Below are 16,540 nucleotides of genomic sequence, written 5' to 3'. Positions count from 1 at the left end.
TGGATGTCAACCCAGTCGTGAGAACAATCAGCCTGCTGTCCTCGGAGAACACCTGCTACAGGTATGTATCATTCACTATCGCTGTTCCAAGACCAGCAAACGAGAACTATCTCGCCCCCTCTGTTAGGAGGCGGGATCTGCGTCAACACCACACACCGAAGCTGTTCAATAGAATGACTGCATTGCTGCCAATGAAGTACCAAAGGATTCTCTTGTTTATTATGATGTAAACAGTGGTGTGCTGGAGCAGGCTCGCAAGAGCCGGTTGTTAAGTTTTTAAGAATTTTTGGAGTCGGTTGTTAAAGTAAGGCCCTCCATGGCTACTTTAACAACTGGCTCCCAAAATGTGGGCTTGGGCCCCCTGCTGAATTCTCTTTTACTTTGCTGGTGGGGATGCTGAGCCCTGCCAGCCAAGTAAATAGACTACTGCTGCTCCCCACTCCTTGTTTCCAGGTCTGGGCAGCAGGCTGAGACTTCTCGAGCATGTGAGAGAAATTCCAGCATGCTCCTCTCCTCAAAAAACCATCACTTGACCCCACCTGTCCCTCCAACTACCGCCCCATCTCCCTCCTACCCTTCCTCTCCAAAATACTTGAGCGCGCTGTTCACAGCCACTGCCTCGACTTCCTCTCCTCTCATGCCATCCTCGATCCACTTCAATCCGGTTTTCGCCCTCTACACTCGACAGAAACAGCACTCTCTAAAGTCTGTAATGACCTGTTCCTTGCCAAATCCAGAGGCCACTCTCCATCCTCATCCTCCTCGATCTATCCGCCGCTTTTGACACTGTCAATCATGATTTACTTCTTGCCACACTGTCCTCATTTGGGTTTCAGGGCTCTGTCCTCTCCTGGTTCTCCTCCTATCTCTCCCACCGCACCTTCAGAGTTCACTCTCATGGATCCTCCTCCACCCCATCCCTCTATCTGTTGGTGTTCTGCCTCGCCTCACCCTATGCTTGGAACAACCTCCCCGAGTCCTTACGCCAAGCCCCCTCCTTGCCCATCTTCAAGTCTTTGCTTAAAGCCCACCTCTTCAATGCTGCATTCGGCACCTAACTCTTACCTTTCAGGAACTCCAGACTGCCCAATTTGACTGCCCCTATCGGTCTGACTGCTCACGCGTCTTTTAGATTGTAAGCTCTTTGAGCAGGGATTGTCCTTCTATGTTAAATTGTACAGCGCTGCGTAACCCTAGTAGCGCTTTAGAAATGTTAAGTAGTAGTAGTAGTAGAGTGGTGGCTGCCAGCAAAGGTATGCCTAGCGTGCCCGCACGAAGGGAGGGAGGAAAGAGAGGCAAGTGTTGCTCTCCACCCCTCCCACGGCCACCCCTGGCCCTTCCAACTGCAGAGCTGGCTACGCCCGAAGAAAGAGCCTGTTGTTAAAAATTTACCAGCACACCCCTGGACGTAAATTACTGATATGCTCAACCAGCCTGTTTTTTAATTGCTTTTTTGTATGTCCTATGTAATACAATTTACATGGGCATATGATGCAGTATATCACTCGTTCACTGGTACATGAGATATTTTGTTTCAATAGGAACTGCTTGTTGGTATGAGGAATGGTGACCATCGTGGTGTCACAGGAATACCGGCAGCACATGCATCCTACCATTACCGGTATCCTTTCTTGGTCTTTTCAATAATTCCCCAATGTTAGCTTGACGTTTATATGCCACTTTCGGGTGCTCGCTGAATTCGGGATGAACGGAAAGAACGTGCCAGTACTTGCGTATAATGGAACAAACCCCTGCTGCTTTCTGAGAAAATGGAATGACACACACCATAGTGTTCCAAGGAGAATTTTGGCTGGATAAAAACAACCAAGGACGATGAGAATAAAGGGCCCTTTTAAAAGCGCTTTTGAGGACATGATAGGGTCCGGGAGTCCCAATAACCATCCCTTCCAAATGACACACTGATTACGATTTATCACTACTCTACCTATGAAAAGTTATACCGTTATTATGCTTCCTCTATGTATATCCCTGTGCTGCACAAGCCGGCATGTTTGTAAATATAAGTGGGATCAGTGGTGTGCTGGAGCAGGCTGTCACAGGCTCGCAAGAGCCGGTTGTTAAGTTTTTAAGAATTTTGGGAGCCGGTTGTTAAAGTAGGGCCCTCCATGGCTACTTTAACAACTGGCTTCCAAAATGTGGGCTTGGGCCCCCTGCTGAATTCTCTTTTACTTTGCTGGTGGGGATGATGAGCCCTGCCAGCCAAGTAAATGGACTGCTGCTGCTCCCCCGCTCCTTGTTTCCAGCTCTGAGCAGCAGGCTGGGACTTCTCCAGCATGTGTGAGAAGTTTCAGCATGCTGCTCAGAGCAAGACTTTGGGAGTGGTAGCAGTCCATTTCAGGGGCGTAGCCAGCCTTCCGTGGGAGAGGGGTCCAGAGCCCGGGGGGAGGGGGCACATTTTAGCTCTCCCCCCGGCGCCGCCCCCCCACCGCCGACATTGCCGCCCCCCCCCCTCCCGCCGCGAACCCGCCGCCGCTGCCGCCTACCTTTACTTTTGCTGGCGTGGGATCCCACTCCCCGCCAGCCGACGTCTTCTTCTTAGTCGCTTCCCGCTCTTCAATTTGTTTGCTGACGTCCTGCACGTTGTACGTGCAGGACGTCAGACTCAGAGAACAGAACTGTTCTCTGAGTCTGACGTCCTGCACGTACAATTACGTGCAGGACGTCAGCAAACAAATTGAAGTGCAGGAAGGACTGAGAAGACGTCGGCTGGCGGGGAGTGGGATCCCCCGCCAGCAAAAGTAAAGGTAGGCGGCGGCGGGGGCGGGTTCGCCGGGAGGGGGGTCCTGGGGTGAATCTGCGGGGGCCCCGGCCCCCTCAGGCCCCACATAGCTACGCCACTGGTCCATTTATTGGCTGCAATTAGATATGCCTAGCATGCCCGCAGGAAGGGAGGGAGGAGAGAGAGGCAAGTGTTGCTCCCCCTCCCCCCCCCCAGCCACCCCTGGCCCTTCCAACTACAGAGCTGGCTACGTCCAGAGAAAGAGCCTGTTGTTAAAAAATTTACCAGCACACCCCTGAGTGGGATGAAATAAAAATGCTACCAACAATAAAGGACGACAGGGACTGTCTTTTCTTCATGTTCAATTGTGAAGCGCTGCGTACGACTGGTAGCGCTATAGAAATGATTTGTAGTACTAGTAGTAGTAGAAGTACCGTAGTAGTGTATGCAGCAGCTCATAGGTTTGTACTTGAATGACGACTGCGCGGGGAGGGGAAACAGAGATAAACCAAAGTGACTTAAACGTTTTGACGTCATCCCGACTCCTTTCTTCAACCTCCTTGTTGAAATCCAATCTCTTTGTCATTCGCTAACAGGAAGCTGGTCTATGACGTTTGGAGCATGAGCAGTTTCCGGCGCACTCTGCGCGGCGCGTGCGGCCTGCGGCGTGGCGTGCTGTGCTGCTAGCGCATGTAGCATAGCGGCAGGCAGGGCAGGCCTGTGTTCACGTTCGCTGCAGTCTAGGCAAGGAGGTCATTTGATTGAGGGTTCCACCATGCTGGTGCTTTTCGAAACCGCGGCTGGTTATGCCATCTTTAAGGTAAGGAGAGGGGAACGACGGTCGAGACTCTGTGTGAGAGGGGAAGGGAGGTGATTGGAAAGGCTGGGCTTCTTTGGCGGAAACGGATCTTTTAAGCGAGGCCTTTGCTCTGTCCCCTGTTCCACGTGTTGCAGATCCTGAACTTGCTGCTTATTTCTGGGTCGCGGGGGCTGGGCCTGCTGCCTCCTCAGTTTCTGCAGGCTCGAGGTTTTAAGGTAAATCGTGCTGGCGGCTTCTTAGGCTAAGATGTGGTCCATGATTTTTGGCGGCCCTCTGCTTACCAGGCAAGTTACGTTATATTCTCGTGACTTTGAGACTTTTTTTAAATCCACAAATTGTGCGAAGCCTATTTGACTTGATTTCGCGGGAAAGATGGCATGGCATAATATTTTTACTCTTGTAGATAGGCCTCTACATGTTTGTTGAGTTTAACATCTTGATGAGTTTGTAACCGGGGTACTGGGATAAACATGGGACCGATGCAGTAAGCATAGAACCGTGCACTAACACAGAAGTATGCAAATAGGCCTTGCACACAAAAAAATGTCCGCTAGTATGATCGAGTACACAGGGCACGTGGATATGAATCTGGGCAGCTGACTGCTATATTTGTGCACAGGTCTGAGCACAAAAATGTTTTATCAGTGCTTGGAGTTGCATATGTATATATGTGCATATATGTTAGAATGTAGTACTAGCACGTCTACACGTGCATTAGTACATAAGTATTGCTACACTGGGACAGACCAAAGGTCCATCAAGCCCAGCATCCTGTTTCCAACAGTGGCCAATCCATGTCACAGATACTTGGCAAGATCCTGAAAAAGTTCAATACATTTTATGCTGCTTATCTCAGAAATAAACAGTGGATTTTCCCCAACTCAATTTAATATGGTCTATGAACTTTTCCTTTAGGAAGCCGTTCAGACCTTTCTTAAACCCCATTAAGCTAACAGCTTTTACCACATTCTCTGGCTACACATTCCAGAGTTTAATTACACGTTGAGTGAAGAAACATTTTGTCCGATTCATATTAAGTTTACTACTTTGTAGCTTCATCGCATGCCCCCCTAGGCCTAGTATTTTTGGAAATAGTAAACAAATGATTCATGTCTACCCGTTTCAGTCCTCTCATTATTTTATAGACCTCTATCATATTTATTTATTTATAACATTTGTATCCCACATTTTCCCACCTGTTTGCAGGCTCAGTGTGGCTTACATAGTTCCGTAAGTGGTGATTACCAGTTCCGGAGAGGAGAAATACATAGTTGAGGAAGAAGAGACAGAATGGATTAGGTTATAGGAAGGAAAAGTTCATCTTGTGATAAGAACTGAAAGGTATTAGGTTAAGCTTCATTCGTGACAGATTATCTTGATCAAATTAGGAATATTAAACTATAAATCCATTTAATTTAGGATAAACAATTAAGACACAAAGAATACATTTTGTATAGGTACATTTTGTTAGTTGGCATTTAGGATGAATTATCGTATGCTTTCTTAAATAGGTTTTCATTAGTTTACGGCAGTTTACTGTGTCATTGGTTATTTTTATAGATTTTGGTAATTCATTCCAGATTTGCGTGCATATGTAGGAGAAGCTAGATGCATACGTTAATTTATATTTCATTCCCTTACAGTTTGGATGGTGGAGATTCAGGAATGTACGTGATGAGCTGGTAGAGACCCTCAGCCGTCTTTTCTCCAAACTGAAGAACCCTAGACGCTTCAGCCTTTCCTCATAGGGAAGTCGTCCCATCCCCTTTATCATTTTTGTCACCCATCTCTGTACCTTTTCTAATTCCACTAGATCTTTTTTTGAGATTCAGTGACCAGAATTGAACACAATATTCGAGGTGCGGTCGCACCATGGACCAATACAAAGTCATTATAATGTCCTCACTTTTGTTTTCCATTCCTTTCCTAATAATACCTAACATTCTATTTGCTTTCTTAGCCACCGCTGCACACTGAGCAGAGGGTTTCAACGTATCATCAGCAATGACGCTGAGATCCCTTTCTTGGTCGGTGTGTCCTAACATGGAACCTTGCATTACGTAGCTATAGTTTGGGTTCCTCTTTCCCACATGCATTACTTTGCACTTGCTCACGTTAAATGTCATCTGCCATTTTGACGCCCGGTCTCGTAAGGTCCTCTTGTAATTTTTCACAATCCTCTCGCGATTCAACTCTAACTATCCAGCACTTTGCTCTTTGTTCCAGAACACCTACTACTACTATTTAGCATTTCTATAGTGCTACAAGGCGTACGCAGCGCTGCACAAACATAGAAGAAAGACAGTCCCTGCTCAAAGAGCTTACAATCTAATAGACAAAAATAAAGCAAATCAAATCAATTAATGTGTACAGGAAGGAGGAGAGGAGGGTAGGTGGAGGCGAGTGGTTACGAGTCAAAAGCAATATTAGAGGTGGGCTTTCAGTCTAGATTTAAAGGTGGCCAAGGATGGGGCAAGACGTAGGGGCTCAGGAAGTTTATTCCAGGCGTAGGGTGCAGCGAGACAGAAGGCGCGAAGTCTGGAGTTGGCAGTAGTGGAGAAGGGAACCGATAAGAAGGATTTATTCATGGAGCGGAGTGCACGGGAAGGGGTGTAGGGAAGGACGAGTGTGGAGAGATACTGGGGAGCAGCAGAGTGAATACATTTATAGGTTTTTTCAACCTGTTTTTTCAACCTTGCTCTTTATGGAACCCGGAAAAAAGTTACAGGTCTTATGTGTTCTCAATAAAGAGAAGACATAAGTATGAAATCCTCATTAATACTGACCACAGAGTGAGCTAATCTTTTACACTTTCTCAGAATGCTACTGCTGTATTGATTTTTGATGCACCACATTGTGAGTGGGTTACACCTCTCTTATATTTCAACATTTTTATTGATGACAGTTCAAAATAAACACCTCCAGGTAATATAAGTATACAGAGATTTGAATAAGGAAATGTACAGAGCAAAGACAAACTTATACAGTCCATCATCAAAATTTTTTAACATTTTTCTCCCCCCCCCCCCCTCTCCCCTATCCTCTATGTTAATTCCAACAGTTTTTATTGATAATTTAACAGTTGTAATATGGTTTTTAAGGTTAACATTTGGCATTTGAAAAGATGCATCCTACTTGTATATATACAACCTAAACTGTTATCCTCAACGTTTTTATTCCCCTCCCTCTCATCTTCCCCCATGATAACCCAGAAACTTGTAGTTATCGTGAAACTAACAGCACAATAAAGTGGTTAAATCAACTGATGTCCCTTGTTGTGTGATAGATATTATTGCTGTATCTGAATTAGGCTATTGGTCATTGTAACTCTATAAAGCTTGTTCAAAAGTGGACATTCCTTATAAACTTCCCCCCTTTCCCCTCTTCCCCCTATCCCTACCCCCCCTCCCCTCCCCTCCCCTATGATCCAATAAAGTTTAAATGTGGTTGTTAGTCTATCAGTGTTTACCCGCATCTATTATTCTTGTCAAAGCGTGTTAAGTATTAGGCTCCGGCCTCTCTGAGACAGTGTATCTAACATAGGTCCCCAGATTTTAAGAAAACATTTTTTCCGGCGACAGCTACCTTTTGCCTCCCTAACTTTACTGGCTTCCAGTTTGTGTGTGTTTATTTAAATTACACACTAAACCTTCCATTGCTCCAGGTACAAAACTTAGATTGTGAGCCCTCTAGGGACAGAGAAAGTACCTGCATATGTGTACAGATACAGATGTAATAGTAGCCCTATAGAAATGATTAGTAGTAGTAGTATACCAGTTAAGAGTACAATATGGGCCCGAGTCCTGTTATCTACAGTCCTTTGCACCGACCATTAGGCTACTCTGATAGGACTGGCCATAACATCTGAAGTTGTCATAGAGGCTGGTATGTACTGCTTCTTTCACAGCTTTGGGGGTGGGAAAGTGTGAGCCCACCAAAATCCTGCTGTACCTACACGTAGGTGACACCTGCAAGCATAAAGGCTATTGTAGTTGGATACAGTTGGGTACTCTAGGGTTTTGGTGGTTTCACCATACAATAAGGGGGTAACAGTGAAATATGTACGTAGGACCTTTTATGTGAAGTCCATTGCAGTTCCCCACTACTCTGTGGGGATATCTGTGTGGCCAGACTACTAAGAACGCTTACCCCACCCTCATGCATACCATTGGTTTGTTTTTGTTACAGCACTGCGTATGTCAAGTAGCGCTATATAGAAATAATTAGAAATAATAAGTAATAGTAGAAGTAGCACTTTTTTTTTTCTAAAATGGTCCTAAAAGATAGATGCACTGATCACAAAAACATCTAGCAAATGGACATTTTCAAAACAAAAAGTTGGGTGTTTTTTCTGGTTTGAAAATGGCCATATTTGTTACTGGATTTTTGAATGTTTTTCGCAAAAATGTCCAAACTTGGATTTAGATGTCATATCGAAAATGCCCCTCCACATCTGCTGTTTAGATGCCTCATTCCTCTGTTTTGCAGAATCAACTAGGAGAGGAGTGGTCTAGTGGTTAGGGTGGTGGACTTTGGTCCTGGGGAACTGAGGAACTGAGTTCGATTCCCTCTTCAGGCACAGGCAGCCCCTTGTGACTCTGGGCAAGTCACTTAACCCTCCATTGCCCCATGTAAGCCACATTGAGCCTGCCATGAGTGGGAAAGCGCAGGGTATAAATGTAACAAATAACAAACTATAGTTCCTCACAGTCTGCGTCTGGTTTTAGTACTTTGAATTGTTTGTCATCTACATATTTCTTCATTTCGGTTATTGCTTCCTTTGAGACCACTTTGTATGTTGAAACAGTTTTGGTCCCACTACTGATCCCTAGTGCTCTCACAATATTCATTTCTCCATTGAGACAGAAAACTATTCAGTCCTGCCTAAAGGCTGACCAAAAGCAAATCAGCAGCTGAAATTTGCTGATCGATTTTGGCTGAAAATGCCCCCCCCCCCCCCCCCCCCCCCCAAGAGCCTGGGCCCTGCTGGGAATTCTCAGCAGCCATTTTTAAGGAGAGAACTGGCAGGGGCAGGAGCAACTGTGATAGCTCCTGCCCGAAAGAGGCGACTAGTCCACCAGGGCACTTAAAGGAAGGCCCCGAGGTCATTACCTCCTTTCCAATGACTTTAAATTCCTGAGGAATCTCTCATAGGATAATTTATCACATGCTTTCTGAAAATCATATACTGTACTGATGGCTTACCTTTGTCCAAATGCATAGTTACGCTCTAAGAATTCTAATAGATTAGTAGGACATTGCTTCTCTTTGCTAAATGTACTTTGACTAGGGTTACCATTTTGTGTCCTCTGAAAAAGAGGACACATGTCACGCCCCCTACCCCGCCCCTGCCACGCCTCATGCCACGCCCCCTTCAGGTCGGGTTCCGCCACGCCCCCCCCCCCCCCCCCCCGTCACATAGTCCCCTCCCCCCCTCACTTACTATCTAGCCCTGGTGGTCTAGTAGCGTCTTCTCTTCGGGGCAGGAAAGAGCCCCCTCTTTCCTGCCCGGAGCGCTGCCTGCCCTTGCCTGCTGCATCCTCCTCGGTATGGCTGGGGATTCAAAATGGCCACCGAGAGTTGAAGCGGCCTCGCGAGAGTTCAAATCTCGGCGGCCATTTTGAATCCCCAGCCAGACCGAGAAGGATGATAGACAGGGGAGGCAGCGCTCCGGGCAGGAAAGAGGGGGCTCTTTCCTGCCCCGAAGACGTCACTAGACCACCAGGGAACATGGTAAGGAAGGGGAGGGGATGGGAGACCAGGTCACGACCCACGGCGCCGATCTGGCGCCCACCGCACGCACGCGCCTGCCCGCACCCGCGCCCACGTTTGTCCAGAAATCCGGACAAACGTGGGCGCGGGCAAAATCCGCCGGACGCCCCATGTCCGGGGAAATCCGGACGTATGGTAACCCTAACTTTGACCCTCTCATAACCCATTTTGAACCATATGCCCTGTAGTTTTGATCTTAATGGCTTTTGACATTTTGCTGGGCACGAGTTCCAGGCTCACTGATCTGTTTCTTGGGATACAACCGAAGCCAGTCTTACTGTCCTTGAGCACCTTTGTTTATCTGATCTGATTCTTTCCAGTTTATTCCATTTATTTGCTGCGTTTATATCCCACATTTTCCCACCTATTTGCAGGCTCAATGTGGCTTACATTATAATTTCATATCTCTAAGTATTAAAACCTAATGCACTATTTTTTTGTTCCACAGGTTCTGAATGAGAAGAAACTTCAGGAAATAGATACTCTGTGGAAGGAATTTGAAACACCTGAAAGGGCTAATAAAATGTAAGTCTTCTCCTAAACCTGGAGGGACTGTTTGAACAGCAATGATGCATAAGTTAGCAGTAAGCCCAGTGCGGGTTTGTAAGACTATGCAGATTAAATATATATGCATGTCCTCCTACAATTTCAATGTTGTAGCTGCCAAAACACACTTTTTCTTTCCTGGTAAGAAGTTACTGCAATTTTTGCTGATAAATTTGCATAGACAAGGCTCAGGGCAACGACAAAACAAGTACTGTAATCTCTAGGTATATGAAACTTGGAGACTGGATGTGAATCAGGCCAAGAAGACACTTCACCTCTGCAATGGGTTACATTCACTTGCTGAGGATAGGAATTTGGATTAATTGTAGCAAATGGTCTTAACACCTGAGTTTCTGGTTTTTTATATATATATCTGACATCCATATTCCTGAAAATTTGCGGAGTTCAACTCCTAGCCTAAAGTATTTCTTTTTCCCACTCTCACCTGTATTCTTGAGAAATTGGGGAGTTAACTCCCAGCCTGAATAATATTTTTTTTTCCACTAAGAAAGATCTTTTTTTTTTTCCCCCACAAAGAAAGAGGGTGTACAAGTTCTAGAGTGTCCTAGACTGAAGAACTTGGAAGTAGGACAGAATTTTCTGATGTCTGTGGATCAATATGCAGGGTGGAAAATTTGGGTTCTAGTCAAACGATTGAGGGATATATTTAGTTCCCCCCCCCCCCCCCCCCACACACACACACAGTTAATCTTGAGGTTTATTTTTTTACATTTCTTTGTCGTTTTCTTACGGATTTCTGTATGGAGATTTTTACTTTTCTGGGATTTGTTTTAATTTCCTTTTCTTTGCTTCATCCCCCCTACCAGTCGGTTCCCCTGTTCACTGACCACGACTGTAACTTCCTCTGTCAGTCTAGCTGCAGGGCAGGCACTAATGATCAGATATCCTTCCTCCTCACCTTAAGATATATCTTCATGCTTGTTGGATCTGGACAATTGTCCAACTGTATAAACAATACCATGCTGAATATGAGATGGTAGTGAGTGGAGTATAGCAAAGGGAATCTCCATTTGTAAGTTACAAGCCTCTGACCTGATTTTGCAAGTGTCCAAAGGGCATAAATATTTGAAACCTGATAGTTATAAATTTCTCTGCTTCTAATGGACAAATCATTTTTCCCAGATAGTAGCTGTGTATCATTCTCTCATGTCCACCTACCAAAGGAAAAATTGTATCTTTATCTGATAATTTTCTTTCCTTTACTCCTAGACCAGACCAATGAATTACGTCTATCAACCTGTGTATATAGTAGACATAGAGGAAAAGGTAGTTCCAAGTGATTTCGCCCCAAAGGTTATTGTTCAGCCATAGGATCTTCAGTATTTCAATTAGCAAAGCAATGGTGCTCATATTCATGCTGTCAGTTAACACCAGATATTTGTTGTAGAATAAGTGCCAAACTCAGCCAATATCAATTCTAATCATGCAGGCATAACCTCTACTGACATGCAGTGAGACCACAGAGTCAGGAGATGCAATCCAAGGAACACATGGGAGAAACTTGAAAACAGAAACAATGTTATTTGTAAAAGGAAAAGAAGGGCAACAAAGACATTGCTGATCATATATAAGAATAAACAGGGAGGGTTTCTGAACTGGTCTGATATAGGACTAAAGGAAATCTCCCCAGCACCCTATTTCCTCTCCCCTCATACAGGCAGCACTATTTTTTCCTTGTAAAACTTGCCACATAAGGACATTTCTGATTCTGCTGTAATCTCACTAACATAAACCTTTTCAATACCAGGCATATTGTGAAGTTTATTCATCTGTACAAAAAAGTCACTCAGGTCATAGAGCAAGTCTACTGTGCTAAAGTAATTTCCAAAACAAGGCAGTATTCTAAATATTGCAGCAGGCCCTAAAACATCAATATATCTTTTTGAAAAACTAAAAGAGCCAAATTACTACTAATTGCTACATAGAAAATTCAGGCGAATAGAATACACACACAGAACACCAATACCAAATACAGAATAAGTGAACACAAACTAGAAATACAAATATGTAGACAGAAATTAATCTGAAATTTCAAGAAGTCAGACCTTGCATGTAGAAAACAACCAGAGAAATAGAAAGAGATGCATTTCTCCTGTACTGTGCAAAATACAAAGATACCAGATGTCAGGCATAGTATTGGGAGCGGGGTTAAACCAGGCTACCTGACTCCTTGGCCAGATGGGGCCCCAAGCCTTCCTGAACCTGAAGGAGGTATATCCTGGTATAGAGCTTTATGGTCCCATCCCAAATTTCTTCCATGGACCTCAGCCATGTCTGATACCAGCTCTGCCAGTTGTACATACCAAAAACTGACATTTTCTAATCACTAATTCCATATCATCAAGCTGATCAATCCATAGACTGGTGGGTTGTGTCCATCTACCAGCAGGTGGAGATAGAGAGCAATCCTTTTGCCTCCCTATATGTGGTCATGTGCTGCCGGAAACTCCTCAGTATGTTCTCTATCTCAGCAGGTGGTGGTCACACACAGCAGCAGCTCTGGCTAGGCCTCCAAGCCTAATTTTTAGGTTTTGTTGAGTGCCTGGGGTTGAGGGCTCTTCTTGAGCAAGTGCAAACCTGGTGGCGCCAGGTCCCTCCTTTTCTCCCCCCTCCCGCTGGCTCCGTTAAAAAAAAAAAAAAAAAATTTTGAACGTCCTTAAAGGCGTTTATTTCGACGTTTATTTAAACGTTTATTGCAGCTACTCACTGGGACACCAGGTCGTTACAGCACGGAGCGGAAAACAGGTAATTTTTACCTTTTTATAGCGGGCAGGGGGTTCCCCGATTGATCTCCACGTGGCATATGGCGTCGGAGGGCGAGGGCGCAAAGAGTCGCTCCCCGGATCGCTTAGGCGCTTCTAGAGGGGATGCGGGGGTCTTAAAGTCTGATTCGCCCTTGTTGGGTGACAGTTTCGTGACCGATGAGTGTCCCGGTCCTTCCTCCGGCGTGGCGGTTTTTCCCGCCATAAACGCCCATCCCCCGCTGCTCGCCTCCGCCATCTTGGCCGGCCACGCGGCTCGGACGGCTTCTTCGTGGGCCGCCGTTGAGGGAGACATTAATGCCATGGACGCCCTTAATTTGGGCGACGGCACCAAAGCGGCTAAAGTTAAGCGCTGTTTTTCCCGCGCGGCTCCTTCGCGGAGTGTCGCGCCGGACGCCATTTTGGATGCGCAGCATGTCTCTCCCCCGCTCTTGCGAGCGCCGGTTGAGGGTGCGTCTAGGGCTGTAGCCCAGGCTGCGGAAGTGCACGGTCTGGGGGGTTTCTCCCCCGAGTTTGTTTTGCTGCTGCATCAGGCCTTCCTTATGCAAAACGCTGCCCCTGCTCCCTCGTTTGGTAAAGAGGTTGAGGTCCCCGGAGGTAAACGCCCTCGGGTTGATTCCAAGGCCTTGGAGGACCTTGTCTCCTCCGATGTAGATGAGGGCAGCGTATCTGAGTTCTCCCAACGGTCCTTTGCGGATTCCTTGGAGGAGACGGATCCCCGCTCGGTTGGAGCGGATGACCCCTCTGCAGCGCGGCTTTTTAGCTCAGAGGATTTGCCCAACCTGTTAGTGCAGGCCATGGGCATTTTGAAGATTTCCTCTCCGGAGGACGTCTCTCCCTCAGCCCCTGTTGGCTCTGCCATTATGCTGGGGACGAAACGCCCGCCTAGAACCTTCCACGTGCATGATGCCATGCACACCTTAATTTCGGCTCAATGGGATGTCCCGGAAGCGAGCCTCAAAGTGGCTAGGGCTATGTCCCGCCTCTATCCTTTGCCTGAAAGTGAACGTGAGGCCTATCTGTGGCCTACCGTGGATTCTTTAATCACTGCGGTGACTAAGAAAACGGCTTTGCCGGTGGAAGGTGGCACGGCCCTAAAGGACGCCCAAGACAGAAGATTGGAGGCGGCCTTAAGGTCGTCCTTTGAGGCGACTGCTTTAAGTTTGCAGGCCTCGGTTTGCGGTTCCTATGTGGCCAGGGCGTGCCTGACTATGGTGCAGCGGGCTTCCCCCTCGGATCATTCCTTGAGGGCTGATTGGCCGGCCCTGGAATCGGGCTTAGCCTATTTGGCAGACTTGCTGTATGATGTCTTGAGAGCCTCAGCTAAAGGCATGGCTCAGACAGTCTCTGCGCGGCGGTGGCTTTGGCTGAAACATTGGTCTGCTGACCACGCCTCTAAATCCCGCCTGGCTAGATTGCCTTTTAAAGGCAAGCTGCTCTTTGGGGTCGAGCTGGACAAAATTGTGACCGATCTCGGCACGTCTAAGGGCAAGAAGTTACCAGAGGTCAGGGCTCGGGCTAATACTCGTTCCGGTACCTCCAGAGGACGGTTTCAGGAAGCCCGTAGGTACCGCCCGGGCAGGTCGGGCTCCTCTGCCCCCTCTTCCTTCAAGAGGAACTTCTCCCCCAAGCAGCATTCCTTTCGCAGAGACCGCCGTCCCGGAGGTGCTCCCTCCGGTCCTCCCCCAGGGTCTCGTACCCAATGACGGGGCCTTGGTCCACGCCCCAGTGCAGATTGGAGGACGGCTGTCCTCGTTTCTGGGCGAGTGGACCACAATAACTTCAGACGCTTGGGTGTTGGAAGTCATCAGAGACGGCTACAAGCTAGAGTTCTGCCGACCCTTAAGAGACGGGTTTGTACTCTCTCCCTGCAAGTCTCCGGTCAAAGCTGTGGCAGTGCAGCAGACCTTGGACAACCTGATCCGCCTGGGTGCGGTCATTCCGGTGCCAGAAAATCAGATTGGCAAGGGACGTTACTCCATTTACTTTGTGGTACCAAAGAAAGGAGGTTCTGTCCGGCCTATCCTCGACCTCAAAGGGGTCAATCGGGCCTTGAAAGTGCGGCACTTTCGCATGGAGACTCTCCGCTCTGTTATAGCGGCAGTGAAGGCAGGAGAGTTCTTGGCTTCCTTGGACATCAAGGAAGCGTACCTGCATATTCCCATCTGGCCTCCTCATCAACGCTTCCTGCATTTTGCAGTCCTGGGCCGACACTTCCAGTTCAGAGCCCTCCCTTTCCGGTTGGCTACTGCTCCGCGGACCTTTTCCAAAGTAATGGTGGTCATCGCGGCCTTCCTGCGAAAGGAAGGAGTACAAGTCCATCCTTATCTGGACGACTGGTTGATCCGAGCCCCCTCTTATGCAGAGTGCGGCAAAGCTGTGAACCGGGTGGTTGCTCTTTTGAGCTCCCTGGGGTGGATCATCAACTGGGAGAAGAGCCAGCTGCGCCCGACTCAGTCCCTGGAGTATCTGGGAGTTCGATTCGACACCCAAGTGGGCAGAGTGTTCCTGCCAGACAATCGGATTGTCAAACTTCAGGCTCAGGTGGACCAGTTCCTAGTAGCCTCTCCTCTTCGGGCTTGGGACTATGTGCAGCTGTTGGGCTCTATGACGGCCACGATGGAAGTAGTGCCCTGGGCCAGGGCTCATATGAGACCACTACAACACTCTCTGTTGCAGCGCTGGACTCCGATGTCGGAGGATTATGCTGTGCGCCTTCCCTTGGACCCAGCAGTGCGCAAGGCGCTGAGCTGGTGGCTGCAGACAGACAAGTTGTCTGCAGGAATGCCTCTGGTGACCCCGGAGTGGATTGTCGTCACGACGAACGCCTCTTTGACGGGCTGGGGAGCCCACTGCTTGGGAAGGACAGCGCAGGGGCTCTGGTCTCCTGCAGAGGCAAAGTGGTCTATCAACCTCCTGGAACTCAGAGCCATTCGGTTGGCGCTTTGGGAGTTCATCCCGGTACTGGCGTTGAAGCCAGTACGGGTCCTGTCGGACAATGCCACTGCTGTGGCCTATGTCAACCGCCAGGGAGGTACCAAGAGCGCCCCTCTAGCCAAGGAGGCCATGAATCTATGCCAGTGGGCGGAAGCGAACCTGGAACAGCTGTCAGCGGCCCACATTGCCGGAGTCATGAATGTCAAGGCGGACTTTCTCAGTCGCCATACCTTGGAGCCCGGAGAGTGGCAGCTATCTGCTCAGGCGTTCTTGGACATCACGAAGCGCTGGGGCCAGCCGAGCCTAGATCTGATGGCGTCATCGGCCAATTGCCAAGTGCCGCGCTTTTTCAGCAGAGGACGGGACCCTCGATCCCTGGGAGTAGATGCTCTTCTCCAACAGTGGCCGACACAAGAGCTTCTCTATGTGTTCCCGCCCTGGCCCATGTTGGGCAAGGTGCTAGACCGGGTGGCAAAGCATCCGGGCCGGATAATCCTGGTGGGTCCGGACTGGCCCAGACGTCCCTGGTATGCGAACTTGATCAGGCTCTCAGTCGACGATCCTCTGCGACTGCCTGTGGAGCAGGGCCTGTTACATCAGGGTCCTGTGGTGATGGAGGATCCCTCCCCCTTTGGTCTTACGGCCTGGCTATTGAGCGGCAGCGTCTGAGAAAGAAGGGCTTCTCAGACAAGGTCATCGCCACTATGCTGAGAACGAGGAAGCGCTCTACTTCTACTGCTTACGCCAGGGTTTGGCGTACCTTTGCAGCGTGGTGTGAAGCAGGCTCCCTTTCTCCCTTCACTGCTCCAATTTCTTCAGTGTTGGCGTTCCTGCAAGAAGGCCTGGAGAAAGGCCTGTCGCTCAGTTCCCTTAAAGTCCAGGTAGCCGCTCTGACTTGCTTCAGGGGCCGCCTGAAGGGTGTTTCCCTGGCTTCACAGCCAG

At 48.1% G+C, this 16,540-nt stretch overlaps 1 protein-coding gene across 1 annotated transcript in view; it reads left to right on the top strand.

The window, feature by feature from the left end:
• The first annotated feature begins 3,339 nt into the window (after positions 1-3,339).
• The window catches only part of NOP58 (NOP58 ribonucleoprotein), a 76,897-nt gene continuing 63,696 nt past the window's right edge, over positions 3,340-16,540 (top strand). Inside the window, exons 1-2 of the mRNA XM_030209387.1 lie at positions 3,340-3,560; positions 9,781-9,857. Coding sequence (XP_030065247.1) covers positions 3,516-3,560; positions 9,781-9,857 — 122 coding nt within the window. The 5' untranslated portion in view covers positions 3,340-3,515. The remainder of the gene's footprint in view (positions 3,561-9,780; positions 9,858-16,540) is intronic.

The sequence above is a fragment of the Microcaecilia unicolor genome, chromosome 7 (genome assembly GCF_901765095.1).
Source record: "Microcaecilia unicolor chromosome 7, aMicUni1.1, whole genome shotgun sequence".
NCBI lineage: Eukaryota > Metazoa > Chordata > Amphibia > Gymnophiona > Siphonopidae > Microcaecilia > Microcaecilia unicolor.
This window is presented reverse-complemented; position numbering and strand designations above follow the sequence as displayed.